This window comes from Capra hircus, chromosome 18 (genome assembly GCF_001704415.2).
Source record: "Capra hircus breed San Clemente chromosome 18, ASM170441v1, whole genome shotgun sequence".
Lineage (NCBI taxonomy): Eukaryota > Metazoa > Chordata > Mammalia > Artiodactyla > Bovidae > Capra > Capra hircus.
Window position 1 is genome coordinate 46,960,693 of NC_030825.1, and position 20,511 is coordinate 46,981,203.

At 45.3% G+C, this 20,511-nt stretch overlaps 1 protein-coding gene and 1 long non-coding RNA gene across 3 annotated transcripts; one reads left to right on the forward strand and one right to left on the reverse strand.

Annotated features, from left to right (window-relative positions):
- Window positions 421–5,338, forward strand: LOC102184275. Its single transcript, XR_310723.1, has 3 exons — window positions 421–596; window positions 3,707–3,778; window positions 5,034–5,338. It is a non-coding gene; the product is annotated as an uncharacterized LOC102184275 (long non-coding RNA).
- KRTDAP (keratinocyte differentiation associated protein) lies at window positions 14,198–17,655 on the reverse strand. 2 transcript variants are annotated; one of them, XM_013971229.2, is made up of 6 exons: window positions 17,523–17,655; window positions 16,245–16,283; window positions 16,108–16,149; window positions 15,886–15,930; window positions 15,026–15,073; window positions 14,198–14,350 (listed from the first exon to the last, which is right to left on the reverse strand). In XM_013971229.2, exons 1-6 carry the CDS (start codon window positions 17,607–17,609, stop codon window positions 14,312–14,314), a joined length of 300 nt encoding a protein of 99 aa, XP_013826683.1. In that variant the 5' UTR covers window positions 17,610–17,655; the 3' UTR covers window positions 14,198–14,311. The 2 variants fall into 2 exon arrangements, with proteins under 2 accessions (XP_013826683.1, XP_017918881.1); XM_018063392.1 differs by lacking the exon at window positions 16,108–16,149.

Sequence of the window (20,511 nt, forward strand, 5' to 3'; positions counted from 1 at the left end):
TTAACATTAACAATATAACTCAACATGTTCAAAATATATTATCTCAGCATGTCATTGTTTTTAAAACAGAGAAATATATATATATATATTTAGTACTCCTCTTCCATCCTTCCATTCTGCCTTCTGGGTTCTGAAGACCTCAGCTCTTCCCTCAAAATTTGGGGATTGGAAAGTTCACACTTCAGAACTGGGCCTCAATGTCCTTCAGACTATGTCTCAGCTTTCCTGCCTTTTCTGTTCCTCTCTCAGTGTGCCAATGCCCTTCAAGTGAGAAAGGGGGATGCAGTCTGAAGCCTGAAAGTCAGAAGCAGGTGTGGTAAGTGGTCAGCAGCAGGTCTTAACCGGAAGTGGGCTGGAAAGAGCAGAGGGAGGGGCACCAGAGTCAAGGAGCATGCGCAGAGTAGCTTCCACCAGAAGTACATGAGAAGGGAAGGAAACGGCCACGCACAACTGTTGGGGCCCGAGGTGTTCTTTTCTCGGCGCTTGGCATCCTGCTCCGGCCGTGGGGCTGGGGCAGCCAGAAGAGGAGTAAGCGTTGGTGTTCGAAGCCAAGTCAGAACAGGACATTGACTTTTCCACTGGGAACAGTAAGAGTTGTAAGTTTGGGCCCAGAAGGGAGGAGGGTTTATTCCTGGGCAGGTTCTTTGCAGGGAGGGAGCTGGACTGGGCTTCTCTCAGATCAGAAGAGATCTTGGGAGGTTTCTCTGGGGTGTGATTGGTTGGTGGGCACTGGTACTCAGTCGTGTCCAACTCTGTGCAACCCCATGGACTATAGCCCACCAGGCTCTTCTGTCTGAGGAATTTTCCAGGCAAGAGTATTTGAATGGATAGCCATTCCCTTCCCCAGGGAATCTTCCCCACCTGGGATCAAACTCCTGCACTAGCAGGCAGATTCTTTACCACTAACGCCACCTGGGAAGCCCTTCTCTGGGGCGTATTGAAAAATGAATCAAAGCCAAAGTAAAATGTGTTTCCAAAATCGTGCCATGTCATAAAGATTTACATTGAATGAACTATAGAATACAAAAATACATCCTGGACAGTATGATAGTGCAGACGATTTGATTTATGAGAAATAACAAAGTGGCCTGGTAACGGGACACTATTTTTAAGTTGTATGGTGAATGAGACCTTGATTTCTTAATCTAGTCAGCCTGACTCTGTAACTGAATAATCTGATTTGGAGGTAATTTAAGGAGTCAAAAGTTCATTTTCCTGGCTCCTGCTTCCATAGGGGAGGAACCCCAGATGTTCTGTTAGGAATTAGTGAGGAAGATTATCCTGAGCATAAGGGGGATCTGTGATAATCGGAAGTCTTGAGGGATCTTTTCGTCGGGTCACTGACTCTAGATGGACGTTGATCCCTGGTGCTACACTGGGAAAGAGTATGATGAGGAGTGCTATGTGTAGGGAGAGAGGTTTGTCATGGTGGGGTCGGAGCAGGGGAGAGGTTTCTGGTTGAGATGATCACAGTGACCCATGACTACACATTATTTAAGGAATGTAGAGAATCACATGAGAGGCACTTGGGGAATTTTTTGTTTTTTTAGCTTTGCCAGGTCTTAGTTGCAACACTCTGGATCTTCAGTCTTCATTATGGCACATGGGATTTTTAGTTGCAGCAAGCACAATATTTAGTTGCGTCATGCAAAGTCTTAGTTCTGACATGTGGGGTCTAGTTCCCTGACAAGGGATCGAACCTGGGCCCCTCGCATTGGGAGTGCATTGTAACCACTGGACCACCAGGGAAGTCTCAGCACTGGGGAATATTAAGGTGGGTTTCCTCACCTGTTAGAGAGAGTGAAAGAATAGTGTTTATAGGGAGGTTCATGCTGTGGCAGGAGGGGCCTTTACTGTAGGGCCACGATGGTGTGGGGCCTTGGAGAGGGAGTTCTCAGAAGGAACGTGTGAAGAGAAATAATTGTTTGGCAGACTCAGAAGAAGGCTTGATCAAATGAAAGCTTAGGCATGATAAGGAGACTGGTCCTTCATTCAGTTCACAAGTGTTTATTGAGTACTTTCTCTGTGCCAGGCACTATGTGAGAGGGATACAATGGTAAGCAAAAGAGTTCTTGGCTTCATGGGACTGACCTTCTAGCTCTATCTAAGAAACAGAATGTGAACCACATATGTAATTTAAAAGTTTCCAATAGCCAGATTTTGAAAAAGACAAGTGAAATAAATATTAATGTATTTTGTGTAACCCAATATATCCAAAATATTCCAACATATAAAGTAAAAATATTAGTGAAATATTTATATTCTTTTTTCTTTTTTGTAATGTCTTTAAAATTCAATGTATGTGTTTTACATTGCCCCATATCTCAGGACTGGTTACATTTCAAGGGCTCCGTAGACCCATGTGGACAGTGGATAGCTGCATTGGAGAGTGCAGTGAGTGTTATAAAGATAACAAATTAATAGAGATGTTTCTGGTAGTGATAAGTACTATAACAAAATATGTAGCAGAATTGGAAGATCAAAAGGGCAGGTGACTCTTTAAGTGAGGTGATCAGACTGGAAAGGTCTCACAGAGAGGTGTTATCTCAAGAAAGCTGAGTGAGGTGAGGGAGCAAGGGAAGTGGGGAATGAGTCACGTGGCAGAGGGATCAGCTAGGCCAGTCCGGAGGAGCTCCAGAGGGGCTGGGCGGCTGGATCAGAGTGAGAAGGGAAGTTGGGGAGGTAGGAGATGAGGCCCCTAGTAAAGTCCATCGGGTTTATTCTAAAGGTAATGGGAAATCTTTGAAGAGTCAAAGTTGGAAAGATGACATGATCTGATTTAACACAAGAGAAGGAGTTTACAGGGCGCCTGGGAGGTGATTGTGTATCCATGATGACGCAGGGTCTGGTAGGAGGGCAGACGTGATAGCAGTCAACTGCAAGGGGGCGCTGAGGAACACTACGCCAGTCACCAGTCTGGGAGACTCGCGTTCATAGGAGGAATGCGAGGGGTGTGTTACTGGGAGAGGACTGGGGGCTTTTTGTTTGTTTGGCCTGTCATTGGTTTTGGGGAGGAGCACCCAGGAATGTTGTCATAGGCTTATCTGTTGGGTGCCAGGAATTGCAGTGGGAGTCTTAATAGGATAGTTGTCAAGGGTGGCATGTTGTGTTCAGATCTCAGAAGCCTCTGAAGATGTTTCATCTGTCAAGGTTCTTGGGCTGCCTCCCACAGTGCCATTGTTGTGGGGGGTTGTAATGAAGGAAACCAATATATAAAACCACTGTATCTAGGAGATGGCTTGAGGCTGTGGTCAGCCACAGAACCCCTTCATGGCTGAATGGCTTTGGGCAGATTGAAATTAATGTGTCTTTATTGTTGTTTTATAATATTTTATTATGAAATATCCCAAACATACCTAAAAATATGAGAAACTATACTAACAAAGCCTGATGTACATGTCCCTCAGCTTCATCCCTCTTAACCTTTTGACCTACTTACTTCAGTCTTGTTTTAATATCTAAAACATTATAGGCAGAGTTGGGGCTTCCCCACTGGCTCAGAGGTTAAAGCGTCTGCCTGGAATGTGGGAGACCAGGGTTCGATCCCTGGGTCAGGAAGATCCCCTGGAGAAGGAAATGGCAACCCACTCCAGTACTCTTGCCTGGAGAATCCCATGGAGGGCCCTCAGGAGCCTGCTAGGCTACTAGTCCATGGGATTGCAAAGAGTCGGACACGACTGAATGACTTCACTTTTACTTTCTATAGGCAGAGTTGAAGCCTGATTGGACCTTTCTTGATCCTATTTTCTTCTATTCCCAGAGGTAACAGAATCCTCAAGTGAGTGAAAATCCTTCCCACCAGTATTTGTGCTTTCACTGTAAATAGATGTACCCGTAAACATATAGTATTGCTTTGCATGTTTTTAGGCTTTATATTAATGGTTTCACACTACAGGTATTATTTTGTAACTTGCATTTTTCTTTTTCTTGTCAATATTTATTTAACAAAAGGCTTTATACTTTGATTTTTCCTTTCTGAATTAGGTCTCTGTACTTATTTGTATTACCCCTCCCCACACAAAATGTACACAGTGATAGTTTTTAGGGTTAGAACATGTTCTGGATTTTTTAGACAATAAAGTATCCTCAATCAACGGCCCCTTGTCTGTGTTGCTGAAACTCAGCCTCTGCTCACCAGTGCCAAATAGAAATGCAGAGATAGAGTTTTGGATGAAGCAGAAAAGAATAGCTTTTATTGCTTTGCCAGGCAAAGGGGCCCACAGAGGGCTAAAGCCCTGGAGACCACATGACCGCCCCTGCAATGGGTACTAAGGAATTTTCCAGTGTTCAGGGAGCAGGGCGTGATCAGCTCATGGATCACTCTTGGACTGGTTGACATCAAGGTGAAGTTTCAAGCATCATCAACCTTCTGGTTTCAACCAGTCCAGGGTCTATGGTCTTGTGGTCAGCAGTTTTCTTCTGGAGGGGGTCTGCTTCCTGAAAAAACAACTTAGGATTTTGTGTCAGGCCTTTATCTGTATCTTTCAGGGAACTGGGAGTTGGTAATTCTGTTAAGCGGCAGAGTTACAGTCTAAATTGTTACCAGTTCCCTAGCCCAACAACTGTTCTTTGTTTCTACATCTTCACTTTTCCCAAACATTAACTCTTGTGTCAGCATTTTGCCTCAAAAGACAAGGATACCAGGGCTTGTGCACAGTGTCACTTGGATGGCCTAATATCTTTTTTCTTCTCTATTTTGAAAGTTCTCCTCAAGAAAGTCTGTTTCTTCTTGAATTCTTCTCTAAATATACATTTATTCCTGACTGATTATTTATAGACTAGCCCCATGGACTGTGATTCAGTCTCATAAAGTCAATTGGGTTCCTTATGATTTTCAAATAACATAACATAAAACCATTGCCAAGACCCTAGAAGAGAAATGGCAAAGGGAAAACTCTAATAAATTTGATCTAGGAGTATGTCTTGGATTTGCATTTCAATGTGAGGATGTCTGGCATTTTGAAAATTAGTGTGATAATAACAATTTAAAAATTTTCAAATTATATCTCTTATATCTGTTTTTTGTCTTCTAGATCTTCCCTGGCCAGTATGGTAGCCCCTACCCACATGTAATTCCTGATCATTTGAAATGTGACCAGTGCCACACGTTGAAAAGATAATATTTAGGGGCTTCCCTGGTATCTCGGTGGTAAAGAATCCGCCTGCCAATGCAGGATGCACAGGTTCGATCCCTGGTTCAGGAAGATTCCACATGCTGCGGAACAGCCAAGCACATGCACCACAGCTATTGAGCCTGTGCTCAAGAGCCCGGGAACCACAATTACTGAGCCCATGAGCCACAACTGCTGACGCCTACACGCCCTAGAGCCTGTGCCCACAGTGAGAGAAACCCATGCACTGCAAGTAGGGAGTAGCCGCTGCTCACCACAACCAGAGCAAAACCCGCACAGCAGCAAAGACCCAGCACAGCTAAATAAATAAAATTATTTTTAAAAAGAAAAGATAATATTTTGGAGGTATAAGGGTAAATAAAATATATTATTAAGCACCTTGCAGTTTTCAGTTAACAACTGTTAAACCTCAGCCTGGTTGATTTATGTATTTCTGTCTCATTTTCACTCCTGGATACCTACCGTTTGACCAGATGAAAATACCGTACTTTATGCATCCATTCTCTTGTTGATGGACATTTCGGTGATTTCCACTGTTGAGCTATCATGAGCATTGCTGCTGTGAGGATCCGGATACCTGCCTCTTTGCCTAGAGGTGCACGTTTCTAGTGTGTACTAGGACAGCAGTTGCTGGCATGCACGTAATGCATCCACAACTTTGTACTTCAGTCCTGGTTTTATCATTCAGGAGTCTGACGAGAAACTTCACTGGCAGCAAGTTAAACCCAGCCATGATTTGCCCCTTTGAGTTTTATTTTCCCGTGTATAAAGCAGACTCAATCATAGTACCCACTTCACTGAATTGCAAGAATTAAATAAGATCATGAACGTGAAGTACTAACACAATATCTTACATGTGGTAGGTGCTCTCTTTGTGTCTCATTGACAGGAAATTAAAATCATTAAAAGCTCTAAGGCTTTGGAGTCTAACAGGAAGTGTTAGTCACTCAGTCGTGTCCAACTCTTTGCAACCCCATGGACTACAGCCCCCTAGGCTCCTTTGTCTGTGAAATTCTCTAGGCAGGAATACTGAAGTGGGTTGCTATTTCCTTCTCCTGGAGATCTTCCCAACACAGGAATTGAACCCCTGTCTCTTGCATTGCAGGCAGATTCTTTACCATCTGAGCCACCAGGAAGAGACTCTAGCAGAACCTAGGTTCAAAACATGGCTCTGCTGCTTCCTCTCTGGGTGCCTTTGGGAAAGTCACATCGCCTCTCTGAGCAGCAGTTTCCTCATCTGTTAGGAAAGAGCAGATGGGTGCTGTTGTGAATGCTAGTTCTCTAACTGTGTCTGGGTCATGAGCTGACTGGTGTTACAGAGCATAATGATGACAGCTACCCTTTGTTATTATGAAGTGAAGTGAAAGTCACTCAGTCGTATCCAACTCTTTGCAATCCCATGGACTGTAGCCTATCAAGCTCCTCCATCCATGGGATTTTCCAAGCAAGAGTGCTGGAGTGGATTGCCATTTCCTTCTCCAGAGGATCTTCCCAACCCAGGAATCAAACCTGGGTCTCCCACATTGTAGGCAGACGCTTTACCCTCCGAGCCACCAGGGAAGCCTTGTTATTATGAATGTTAGGCTAATATTTATTGAGTGTTTCTTAACGCCTATGAAGTACTGGTATTATTCTCACTTTGCAGATGATAAAACTGAGGCCCCAGCAGGTGGCCACCAGAGGTCACAGGGCTAGTGAAGTGGTGTGTGTGTTCAGTCACCCAGTCGTGTCCAACTCTGCTACGTACACTGTGGACTAGAGCCCACCAGGCCCCTCTGTTTGTGGAACTTTCCAGGCAAGAATACTGGAATGGGTTGCCGTTTCCTACTCCAGAGGATCTTCCTGACCCAGGGATGGAATCTGCATCTCTTGTGTCTCCTGCATTGGCAGGCAAATTCTTTACCGCTGTGCCACCTGGGAAGCCCTTGAAACCAGGTCTGACTGATTTTAAAGCATGTGTTCTAATCACCAGGTTGCTGCTGCTGCTGCTAAGTCGCTTCAGTCGTGTCCGACCCTGTGCGACCCCTGAGATGGCAGCCCACTAGGCTCTTCTGTCCCTGGGACTCTCCAGGCAAGAACACTGGAGTGGGTTATAAGCCTTAAATGCCTCCGGCAGCTGTCCATCATGCTCAGCAGTGATTTCTAAATGCTTTTTGTGAAAGGAAGCATTTTATCTGGGAAAATCTTATATAGAACCCCAGTCTGTAAAACAAAAAAATGTTGTACAACTCCAGGTAAAGTGAGAGTAACGTCATAGATCCATGCCAGTTTAATTCTGGCTCCGTTTAGGCTGTGTGAGCTGAAACAAATTACTCATCTCTCTGAGATTCAGTTTCTTCATTTGCGAGATGGGATAAGGATACCAACCTAATAGCTTTGTTATGTGGATCAACTGAGACAATATATGCAACGTACTTGGCATGAAGCCTAGCTTGTGATAAGAACCAAGTTAGAGTGGCTGTTGTTGCAGCTGTGGCTGTGTTTGTTGCAGGAATCTCTTCACTGACCCCGGAATGAAGTGGAAATTTCTCAGCCTTGTATTCATGGCCCTCCACCATCTGACCCAACCTGCATTTCCAGCCTTCAGCACCTACACTGTATTACACAACCCCAATCCAATGTCCTGCTCTACCAGTTCTGCATTTATGCTCTGCCCACTGGGGGAACCCTCCACAGTCCTCCTCCTTGCTCCAAAAGTACACTTTAAAAAATACTAATGAACCTGTTTGCAGGACAGAAATAGAGACACAGACGTAGAGGACTGATTTGTGGACACAGTTGGGGAAGGAGAGGGTGAGATGAATTAAGAGAGTAACACTGACGTATTTACACTGCCATATGTAAAATAGATAGCCAGTGGGAACCTGCTGTATATCACAGGAGCTCAACTCAGTGCTCTGTGATTGACCTACTGGTGGGACGGGCTGTGCATGGGAGGGAGGCTCACAAGGAAGGGGATATACCCATACATAAAGCTGATTTACATTGTTGTACAGGGAAAGTCCCTTTCCTATGTTTTCCTTGAAGAAACACTGGAAATCCCAAGAGATTTTGTTGATTTCCTCTCCCTGGAATCCTTTGCCAGGTTCTTCTATACTTTTTTTTCCTGCAGACTGGGAGTTAGAGCTACAACGGATGCTAGAGTTTTAATTTGATTTGAAGTTGACTGTTGGCAAGAATACTTCATAGATGGTGATCTGTCTTTTCTCTTGAATCAGGTCTCCTCATCTTTCTTGTAGTATCTGGATAGATCCATGAGTCCACAGATTGTCAGCCTGATCCAGCCTTCTCAAGTTCCCTGCCAGTGTTTCTCCTGATGGTTTTAGCAGTCACTGATGCTAGCCTAGACCCATTCTTTTATTAAGTTTTGCAAAATTGTGATACTATAATTCTGTTAATCCTTCTGCATTTATTAGCTTCAAATTCTTGTGTAAAGAAAAACTATTTGTTTGCCCAGAGGTACATTTCCTACAGGGAAGAGAATAAACACTTGGTTCATTCCCTTTATTTAGCGGTTTTCAGAATAATGAATTTGGTTCCCAAGCAGCCTCTAAAGGTTACAGATGAGTTTGTTGGTCTTTTTTAACCCTATTATGAATTCTTCAATGCCTAGCTCCAAAGTAATTTCCCCTAGTTTTTTACCCTAACTCAAAAGAAATTTCTCCCTTCTGAATGTAAGCACATCTTTTCTAACGGTATCCAGGGCTTTCTCCCACTTTCTCTTTATCTTCCACTGGATTAGAAGCTCCTGCACTTAACATAATGCCTCAGGCAATGTTTCTCAAGCTTCGTGGTGCTTTCATTTGAATTTTATGGGGAGCTGCAGTGGGGAGGGGGAGCAGAGTCTTGGTTAAAATGCATATTCTGATTCACTGGCTCTGGGATGGGCTGAGATTCTGCTTCCTCACAAGCACCAAGTGGTGCCAATGCGGCTGGTCCAAGGAGCACACTTTGAGTAGCAAAACCGTATGGTGAATGTATGGGAAATTTCATTCACTCAGTAAGAAGTGCTTACTCAGACTGGTTCATGGGTTAGGCCCTAATACATTAAAATGCAGAAGGTTTTTTTGGTGGGTTTAATTTGTTTTATTGGAGTTTTTTTTTATTTATCGTTTTGAATATATAATAGTACATATGGTAAAAAAAAATTATTTTTCATAAAATCCAAAAGGGTACACAGTGAAAGTACATCAGCCCTCAAAGATGATCACTGTTACTTCTTGAATTTTATTCTAAAAGTACTTTATGCATGCATGCATGCTGAGTCATTTCAGTTGTGTCCGATTCTGTGAGACCCTATGGGCTGCAGCCTGCCGGGCTCCTCTGTCCATGGGATTCTCCAGGCGAGAATAGTGAAGTGGTTGTTGTGCCCTCTTTCCAGGGATCTTCTCGACCCAGGGATCAAACCCTGCAGATATCTCTTGCATCTGTCTTCATTGGCAGGTGGGTTCTTTACCGCTAGTGCCACCTGTGAAGTCCAACTTCATACATACAAGAGCTACCATCTTTTTTTTAACATACTATTCCCCGCTCTGCCACTTTCTTTTTCCATTTTACTATATCTTAGAGATTATTCCATATTTCAACATATATTTCTGCATCTTGTTAATGAGTAGCATAATGTCCACACAGAATGCATTTGTTGTTTCTATGAAATGTAGAGTGAAATGGCTTAGCTTCTTCCTTATCCTACACATTCCCCAGAGAGAACAGGTATCTTGTTTTCTGTGCTTTGAATCCTCTGAATTATCTTACCCATGTTGGTCCATCTTTGGCAATTTCATTTAATCTAGAGTACATACCAGAGAAGGTAATGGCAACCCACTCCAGTACTCTTGCCTGGAAAATCCCATGAACAGAGGAGCCTGGTAGGCTGTGGTCCATGGGGTCACCAAGAGTCGGACACTTACTGAGCAACTTCACTTTCACTTTTCACTTTCATGCATTGGAGAAGGAAATGGCGACCCATTCCAGAGTTAGACATGACTGAAGCGACTTAGCAGCAGCAGCAGCAGCTGAGTACATACATCACCCATTTACAAAAGCATGTCTGCATTTTTTTTCCCTTCAGAGTCCAATCTTCCTAGACTCATGCTGCTGCTGCTGCTAAGTCGCTTCAGTTATGTCCGACTCTGTGCAACCCCATAGACGGCAGCCCACCAGGCTCCCCTGTCCCTGGGATTCTCCAGGCAAGAACACTGGAGTGGGTTGCCATTTCCTTCTCCAATGCATGTAAGTGAAAAGTGAAAGTGAAGTCACTCAGTCGTGTCCAACTCTTAGCGACCCCATGGACTGCAGCCTACCAGGCTCCTCCGTCCATGAGATTTTCAAGGCAAGAGTACTAGAGTGGGGTGCCATTGCCTTCTCCACCTAGACTCATAAATTGTTTCTTAACTCTGTAACCCCTCAGCACTCAGATTACTCTTGTGTTAATAAAATATTGAGTTGTCCAAAAAGTTCGTTCGGGTTTTTCCATGCCATCCTCGGGAAATCCTGAACGAACTTTTTGGTCAACTCAAATGTTATTATGCAATACTGAATACATAAATGTGTATTATTGGTGGGGTTCAGTACGCACTATCCCCAAATACTCTGCCTTAGCATACTGAATATTTCAAGCTGAAGGAATCCAAGAAAATAGATGCAAGAAGGACTCTCTGACCTTCCCTAGAAGCAGGTCACAAGACTCTCATGTGTGAAGTACCCTCCCTCCACCCAAGGGAAAAGATCATGCTTGCCTCCAAGATGGAGGGACCCCCAAGAGGAATATTATTGAACACACCTAAGTTTCCCCAGTTGACTGAGCCCATATCCCATTTGTCCTATCCCATTTCACCATGACTGACCACTCTTCATCAAACCTAGCACAAAAACAGACAAGCCTGACTGCTTCTTCAGGCCTTCATTTATTTGTGAAGGCTCCCATGTCACATAAAACTTATACTAGATACATTTGTATGCTTTTCTTTTGTTAACATGTCTTTTGTTACAGAGACCCAGTCAAGAACCTGGAAGAGCAGAAGGAAAAGGTTTATTTTTCCTCCCCTCCAATATATTTAAGGAAAAAATAAAAACGTTAATAATAGAAGCCTCTGTCACTTCCTACTGCCTCCAAGTATCCCCTCCCTGTCGCATGATGGTCTCTCTACCTACGAGGTAACTACCATCCTGAATTTTGCATTAATCATTCTCCGGTTTTCCTTTCTCAGTGGTTCTCAAGCCGTTAGAATCACCGAAAGAGCTTGTTAAAACATGAATTTCTGGGTTCCACCTCCCAGTTTCTGATACAGTAGATCTGGGGCGAGGCCCAAGAATTTGTGCCTCTTGTAAATTCTCATGTGGTTCCGATGCTGCTGATCCCAGACCTACACTTTGAGAACTGCTTTATCTCAAAGACACTCCTGCCTTCTATGTAATGGCAGCTTGTCTCTTTCCCTAAAACCTATTCACTCAATAAATATAGCCTAAGGACGTCCCCTTCTTCTTCCTCTACTCCATTTCCTATCACCCAATTTATGAGCATTCCATCTTTGCTAAGTATTTTACTTGACTGTGGCATTTAACCAGTTTTCCATTTTTTCTTTCCCATTAATGATCCTGTTTATAAGTTGCTTCTTGTTTGTGTGTGTGTGTCAACTAGAATAACAGGTATAAACAGCATTTACATATCTTACTCATCTAGACTTTAAGCTCTTTGGAAGCAGAAACCAAGTGAAGGGGTTCAGAACATGCTGTGTTCAAATATTCTGCTTTGATGATTAATTATTGATTATTTTGAGCTGAGAACACTTATTAAACAGCAGATAACAGGAAGGGCTCTCTGACATCCCCCATACACACCTAAAAGCGAGTTGTAAATTTTTCCTTGAGAAAGGTACCCTCCCTGTACCAGGAAGAGAAGAACATTCTTATCATCAGAGACTGGGAGTTGACTCCGGTCTATATAAACACACATACTAAAATAACCCTTATCTTCCACCAGTTCCCTTCACATACTTCCTAGTCACTGTCCCACAATTTATTGCCCCTGGTACAAGCCCCTGTGCTTTATCACATCCCCACAATTTATCATTCTTCTTGTTAAAAGGTGTGTACCATATAATCTTTAAGACCTAACAACGTCAGGTTTTCATTTTCCATCTGAAGATACCTGTGTATATGTAAAAACAAATTAAATGTTTATGCCTTTCTCCTGTTAACCTGTCTCATGTCCATTTAATTATTAGGCCAGCCCCAGAACTTCAGAGTGTAGAGGGAAGTTTTTCCTCCCCCATACACGAGTTTAATTTCCCTTTGTAGTCTACTTCTTCAAGTAAACTACAGGCCACAGTTTGCAAGTTCAGTTGCTTGTAAGAGCCAAAAGGCAATGTAAATAAGTGAAATTTGCCATGTGGAACTTAGCTGAGACCATGTCCTATGTAAAGACGGCAGCTGTTACTCAGATTTAAGCCAACTGAGGGTCCCTTGTTGTCTCATTTTCCCAGTTTTCAAGAGAAACCAGAAATAACCCCAACTATTTCAACAGTTTAAGCACATACAGCAGCCACACAAAGCACACAGATTCCAGACAGAGTATGTCTGCAGGAACCGAAACTGAATCCATTCCATACTTCTAGACCTTTGCGGTAAATGGGTGGATGGATGGTTGAGTGGGAGGGAGGGTGGGTGAGTGAGTGAGTAAATAATGAATCTGGGTCTTTACTGCAGTTCCCAAGGTTGTGGGGGAGGGAAGTGGAGAAAACAAGCAATTGTTGAGGACTTACTATATGCCTGGCCCTGTGCGAAGCGTTTTACATACCTTATCTCATTTGACCTTCATAACAACACTTCAAGGTAGTTATTATCATTCTTGTTTATTTCCACACTCATTTCACAGATAAAGAAAGGAGGCTTAAAATGACCCAGGGTCACACCACTAGTTTTCTTTATTTATAACCTACATATTTTTTTTTTGCTTTTATTTGCATTTATTTTTTGCGACATTTATTCCTGGGCCATAAGTTTTTGTTTCTGCAGTTTCTTATGGGATATCTGTTTCTTCTGTGCAACCTCCTCTTCGGGTTTAGGAACAATCTGTTCTTTTTCAGTAAGGATCCTCTGGGGTTTTCTGGGTCAAGTGGATAACACACCATTTTTAGACATCACCTCAGGCTTCCCTGATGGCTCAGATGGTAAAGCGTCTGCCTGCAATGCGGGAGACTTGGGTTCGATCCCTGGGTTGGGAAGATCTCCTGGAGAAGGAAATGGCAACCCACTCCAGTACTCTTGCCTGGAAAATCCCATGGATGGAGGAGCCTGGTAGGCTGCAGTCCATGGGGTTGCAAAGAGTAGGACACGACTGAGCGTCTTCACTTTCACTATCAGGCTGCTTACTGGAAAAGCTATAACCTACCTAATTTTTTAAGAAGAGATTTCAGATGGGCTCTTATGATTCAAGCTGGGTCCTGAGCCCAGAATCCCAGATAGCTCTGTTATACCAAATCACCACCACCAGAGGATTCAGGTTCTCAGGAGGCAGGTCAGGCAGGGTGCCAGATGTTCAGAGGGCAGCTTAGTTTCCTTGGGGATCTTACCAAGCTGCTCATCACTTCATGCTCCTCAAGGATGTCAGCCAGTGCTAAGGAGCTAAGACACAGGGGGTCTCTTGCCAGCCTGATATGCCCTTCCTACTTCATCCTATCTCACTACTTACTACCCTCTCTACTTCCTCTGTGTGTGTACGTGTGTGTGTGCACACACACACTCAGTCATGTCCAACTCTTTGAGACCCCAGGGACTGTAGCCTGCCAGGCTTCTCTTTCCAAGGGATTCTCCAGACAAAAATACTGGAGTGGGTTGCCATGCCCTCTTCCAGGGGATCTTCCCAACCCAGGGATCAAACCCACATCTCCGGCATCTCCTGCCTTGGCAGATGAGTTCTTTACCACTAGCGTCACCTGGGAAGCTCTTTCTACTTACTATCCTCTCAGAAGTCAAAATTTCTGCCTACCAGCCTTGGATCCCACTCCATCTTAATTCCTTTTGAGAGCCCAGTAAGAAAAGGACAGAGATGCAAATGCAGGAGCTGTTTGTTTGGAAAACGTTTTATTGGAGTTACTGAGGCAGCAAGCAAAGGGTGATCATAGGACGGTCATCAGTAGCCCGCTCTTGCAGTGGCATAGCAGCGCTGGGTCTCTGGGTCACTGGGCATCAGGAGTTGCACTCCTCAGTCCTTTCAGCTGACAGAGAGAGGGTACAGTCAGATTGGAGACCCTGGGGCACGGGGAGCCAGGATCCTAAGGAAGTCCAGGATAGGGTGGGGTTCTGACAGAGAGGACTCACTGCCCTGGTCTAAGTTCCTATTCTCCTCTGAGTTATAGTGGCTGCAATTTCCCTGAGACTTATTTTGTTGTTGTTGTGTTTTAAATTTTGATTGCGGCATAGTTGATTTACAATGTTGTCTTAGTTTCAGGTGTACAGCAATGTGAATCTGTTATGCATATATGCACTCTTTTTTTAGATTCTTTTCCCATCTAGGCCATTACAGAGTATTGAGTGGAGTTCCCTGTGCCATACAGCAGGTTTTTATTAGCTATCTATTTTATTTGTAGTAGTGTGTGTATGTTAGTCCCAATCTTCCCATTTATCCCTCCCCTCCCTTACCTGCTGGCAATCATAAGTTTATTTTCCATATCAGCAACTCTGTTTTTGTTTTGTAGATAGGTCATTGGTAGCTTTTTTTTTCAGATATCTCATATAAGTGATATTATGTGATATTTGCCGTTCCCTGTCTGACTTAGCTTTAGTCAGAAGAACGTTTAGCCCGCTTTCATTTCCTTACTCTCCTGCTCAGATCCTCTGCTTTTTCCCTCGCCCCCAGCCTCCTTTCTCTCCTAATGCCCACCTCCTCTTACCTTAGGAAAGGCATCCCAGTTGAGGAAAGGAAGTTTCCTTTTGATAGACTAAGACAGAAAATGAGAATGAGAGTGATGTGTTACAGGTCAGGTGAACACGGATCAGTAAGCTCTTGTTGAAGAGTTCTCTGAAGTGGTGATGGTGTCATTGTCTTATAAATACAGTAAGAATGAATATTTTCTGAGCCTGTAATCTGTGCTTGCCTTGCACAGACTACTTTACAGGCACGATTTCACTTGGTCTTTGCAGCAATCTTTTGATTTCAGTACTGACATCATACCCACTTCACAGATGAGGAAACTGAGGCTCAGAGAACTGAAGACATTTGTGTGAGGGCACATAGTATGTGCAGGATCACGCACCACAGGCTCTACTTTCAGTTCTGCCACAGACTTAACTTTCTTTTTTTTTTTTTAAATATTTATTTTCACTTAGTTATTTGGCTATGCTGAGTCTTAGTTGTGGCATGTGGGATCTAGTTCCCTGACCAAGGATCAAACCCGGGCCCCTTTTGCATTATCCACTGGACCACCAAGGAAGTCCTTGGCTTTAGCCTTCTAAATTTAGGTAAGTCACTCAACTTAGGACCTCATTTTCTTCCTGGAGGATGAGGATGAGGTTTGAATAAACCCTCGACTGATTAAGTTCTTACTTTTCGGGGATTGTCTTTGTGGGTCACATTAGGAAAACAAAGTGTGGCCACGACAGCCTCCCAGGGGAACTTTCTTTAGCTGGGCAGCATTCCAGCGGGACAGTTACTCCCTCCTAGAACCGAGGAAAGCACCAAAAGGGCGAGACCAGGATGTGTTGCCCCTACCCGGGGAAACAATCAGGAGAGAAAGGGCACCCAAGCTCTTACCTCAAAGAGAGCGTGCCAGTTCAGGAATTCATCGTTCTTGAAAGCCTTTGCAGAGAGAGAAAGGGACCAGAAGAGGGTCACTTCCAGGGAAGGACAGAGCTTAGCCCCTGGCCCTCTGGGAAGAGTGAGGGACCGAGGAAACCCTGCAAGCTCTCCACCCAGGCATCAGTCTCCTTGAGGATGGGAGTGTGTGTGGAGGCCACTCTAGAGAATGAAACTTACTGATCGCAACTTGTCAATGTTCAGGAACTGGGCATTAAAGGCCTAGGCAAAGAAGCAGGGTGTTAAGAAAGTTACTGAAGAACATTGAAGAGATAGGGGACAAACTCATAGTCGGACGGCGAAAACAGGTGGTTTACCTCGGGTCCTGCTGCATAATTACCAATGGTGGTTTCTTCCTGGAAAGCGAAGAAGAGAAAGGGGCTAAATGATAGCCTGATGGCAAATCACCTTCCCCAAAGCCTCTCTGCCCCTTCCGCCCTCCACAGGCCAGCCCCATTCTCCATCCCGGGGGGGCTCAGTTAGCCCACTCTGTCCCAGCATGGTGGCGAATGGTAGACAGATATTCAGGTGACAAGAAAGGGATTGGAGGGTGGCATGCGGAAGGCAGAGAGTTCGGAGCCCAAGCCTGCATCCCTTGTAGGCAGCAGGAGGAGAGGGTGGAGAAAAGAGGACTCCTCCCAAGAAGAACTGGCTTGTGTGGTTCTGTGGGAGGCTCGGGGTGTTCCTGAGACACCCCCACTTAACCCACAAAGCTGGGCACGGGAGATTAGCAGGCAGGTGGGACCCCTTTCTGCCTTTAATTGATGGAGCTTGGTTTGCTTTGTGACTTGATTGCCACCAGAGTCCCGGTCTCCATCTCTCTACTCCAGCTGGTACAAGCCCCCATCCCCGGACCTCAGTGCCTCCAGTCTGTCACCCTCCCCAACTCAGCTGCCCAGCTTCATCCCCCCTTATTTCTTCCTTCCCACAACAGCGGTCACAAACAGTAGCCCACAGGCTAGACCCAAATGTTGACATCGCATCATAATTTGGCTTGTTTGTTTTTTAATTTGAATTAAACATTTTTAATTAGTAAGAGTTCATAAATCAGATTTCCAGGTTCTCTGGAAAACTTTTCAACTCCAGCCACACCAGGTACCTTTTCCCACTTAGCAGCAGGCAGGTGGCATAGGGACTGTCCTTTTTGAGCTGGGGTAAGTTCGTGCCACCTCCCCTTTTGCTCCCCAACGACACTTGCTCCCGTCCTACGCAGTGGAGTCATTGACTTTCATATCCAGCGTGGACATTCTCCCCCAACAGTGGGATAAAGTGGGAAGAGAGGGACCTCAGGGGTTTTCCTGAGGTCAAAAAAAGATGTGGCTGAACCCAGATGACCAGCCTCAGCCCCTGTCCCCTCTCAGGATGTCCAGCCTCCACCCCACACTTGACCATCCTTTCCAGAAACATAAGCCTCTCTGCCCCTTCCCAGGAATGCTTTGTCTCCTTCCTCCTGTCTTCCCTTCCTCAGAGACCCAGCTTCCCCTTCGGCCCCTGGGAACGGCCAGAGGTAAGAGCCGCTTCTCCAGTAATGGATGGAGGGTAAAGAAACTGAGGAGTAAATCAGCTAATAAGAGAAGCCAGGTGACATTGCTCACCTCAGAGCTGGCCAGCGCCGCCCCCTGAGCAGAGTGGAGGGCCAGGACAGAGAGAAGAACGGCCACGGGAAGAACGGGGATCTTCATGATGGCAAGTTTGGGGTGCTCTGAGACAAGGCAACGCAAGGCTTGCCCTTTATATTCCCAGGGAGACAGATCTGAGGAGAACTGGGGTCCCCGCCCCACTGACTCACCTCCAGATCCTATTGCCCACCCCTGGGGCTCTGGGAAGGGGAGGTGTGGACTATTCCCTACTTACCTTGGATTTCTCAATTCACATACTGCCCTGGGCACTACAAAGGTGAGCCAGCAATGGGGTTCTTCGTGCAAACAGAGCTGAGATGGAGACAGGTTGGACCTGTCCCTCCAAGTGATTGGCAGTGGCACCCAAGCAACCTGTCCTTTCGTCTTCGTCTCCTTTCCTTGTAGCTCTTGGTTCCTCGTTTATAATTCAGGCTTTTTCCCACCCTATCCAATTCTGTCTAAACTCCCTACACTGTCACTGAAGGCCTACCAGGCTCTGGCCTCAACCCAGCTTTCTAACTTTTTCTTCCTTTCACTCCCTTTGCACATACCTCATGTTCTGGCCAAACTGAACTCCTTACCAAAACTACCCTTTTACTCCCTCCTCCAAGCAGCTGCCCATGCTGCTGCTACTGCTGCTAAGTCGCTTCAGTTGTGTCCGACTCTGTGCAACCCCATAGACGGCAGCCCATGAGGCTCCCCCTTCCCTGGGATTCTCCAGGCAAGAACACTGGAGTGGGTTGACATTTCCTTCTCCAATGCATGCAAGTGAAAAGTGAAAGTGAAGTCACTCAGTCGTGTCCAACTCTTAGCGACCCCATGGACTGCAGCCTACCAGGCTCCTCCGTCCATGGGATTTTCCAGGCAAGAGTGTTGGAGTGGGGTGCCATTGCCTTCCCTTCTCTCCACTTTTGTTCTCAGAACCCAACACCCACCTTAGATAAAGCTTCCTTGATATTTCTCATCATCTGTTATCCCTGACTCCAAAACTTTTCCCTCCCTCCTCAGACTGCCATAGCAGTTCATTTGTATCTCTCTGGCATGGTACCTAGAGTCACTTCTGTTCTTCCCTCTTAGAATGTCAAGTTCCTTGAGGTCAAGGACTATATCTTGATCACCTTTATATCCCCCAGCACCGCGCCTTAGAATGGAGCGAGATTCTACAGATGCTAGATTAAGCGTCTTAGAATATAAACATCCTTCCACCAAGTTGTACACTTTCTTCCTCTGTCCACCTTTTACTCTTGGATCTTCAGAGAGGTAACTGTCTTGACCTTAGACAAAGAACTGAGAAACACAGGAAAGCAAAAACAGGTCTTAGAGCTACCCAGTTGGAGATGGGCTCTAGGTGCTAAACTTTGAGTGCCTACACCATTTCGCTGAGCTGATTCTGTTCCCCACCCCACTCCCCCAGCTTGGAAGTTGTATCATCTCAAAGCAACAAACCACCCTCATCAAGCAGCCTTCTCTGCAGCGAGGTTCAGGCAGCCCAACCAGTCCCTGATGTAACAGGGAGGTTCTGGAATGAAGATGGGAGCTGCCTGGACAAGGCAAGATCTCCTTTAAGAGTGGACTCTTAGGACTTCCCTAGTGATCCAGAGGTTAAAACTGCATCTTCCAGTGCAGCGGGTGTGGGTTTGATCCCTGGTCTGAGAGCTCTGATCTCACAAAACTTGTGGCCAAAAAACCAGAACATAAACAATAGAAGCAATATTGTAACAAATTCAATAAAGACTTTTAAAATGGCCCATATCAAGAAAAAAAAAACCTTTAAAAAAAGAAGACTGGGCTCTTTACCCCAGCCTGATGGGCTTCACAGAGATAGCAGGCGTAGTGGGGGAGGGCTGGGTCTTTCTCAGCAACAGTCTCCTTGAACCCCAGAAGCTGGAACATCGGTTTAATTCTCCTCCTGTCCCCACACCCCAGTCCCCGACATCCTGCCCCTCTTTAGCCTCAGGAAGCCTCCTCTGTCTTTCTAACAGCACCTCCCCCTCTGCAGAGCTGTCTGAGGAGACAGTGTTTGAGAAACCATCAAGCACAGATGACCAGGTCACCATGCATGTCACGCAAGGTTGGTGCTCGTGGAGGGGACAAGTGAGAAAATGACAGATGGGTGGAGCACCTCCCAAAAAGGTTTTCTGGAGGACATGAGTTTTTTAATGCGTAATGAATTCTTACCAGCTAATTAACAGGGCCTGAAGGAGCTCGTTAACCACCATTCTCTCAGCATAGGGTCAACAGTGAATGAAGCTGAATGAACAATGAACCAAATGGGACTTCCTCGGTGTTCCAGTGGTTAAGAATCCCCCTTCCAATGCAGGGGACACAGGTTCAATTCCTGATCATGGAACTGAGATCCCATGTGCTGCAGGACAACTAAGCCCGTGAGCCACAACCACAGAGAAGCCTGCACACCCAAACAAAAGACCGCACATGCTGCAACTAAGGCCCAAAGCAGCTGTAAATAAAAAATACATAAATAATAATAAAGAATGACCAAAATGAAGACTCGACCAAGGAGAGCCGATGTGGTGTAAAGAAGTCCCACCAGACCTGCTAACGAAGGAGCACTTCGGCCTGGATCACCTAGAAAAACAGACCAGCCCAGCACCATCACCTCTCCGGCTCCAGAGAACTTTTGCAACAAACTGATTTCCCTGTTTTCCTTTCCACCTCATGCAAATGCTGCTAATAATAACGTGAGCCAGTTTATTGATGTCCTACTCTGTGGCAGGCCTTGCGCTAAGTGCTCGAAGTGCGTGATCTCACTGAAATCCCACAGAGCTCCTGTGAGGCGGGTATTACAATTATCTACAGTCTGTAGGCAGGAGAATCACAGCACACGGAGGTTAAACCACTCACCCTTGGTCGCACAGCCAGGGCGTGGTGAGGCCAGCATTACAACTCCAGATTCCAGAGCCGGCACCTGTATCACTCCTTTCCTGTACTGTGTCTTGCAGGGGGT

Excerpts from the sequence above, each read along its gene's own strand:
- KRTDAP (XM_013971229.2), bottom strand. The coding sequence starts at position 17,609 with ATGAAGATCCCCGTTCTTCCCGTGGCCGTTCTTCTCTCTGTCCTGGCC. Across the intron at positions 16,284-17,522 it reads CGGCGCTGGCCAGCTCTGAG|GAAGAAACCACCATTGGTAA; the intron begins GTGAGCAATGTC and ends TTCGCTTTCCAG. Across the intron at positions 16,150-16,244 it reads ATTATGCAGCAGGACCCGAG|GCCTTTAATGCCCAGTTCCT; the intron begins GTAAACCACCTG and ends TTCTTTGCCTAG.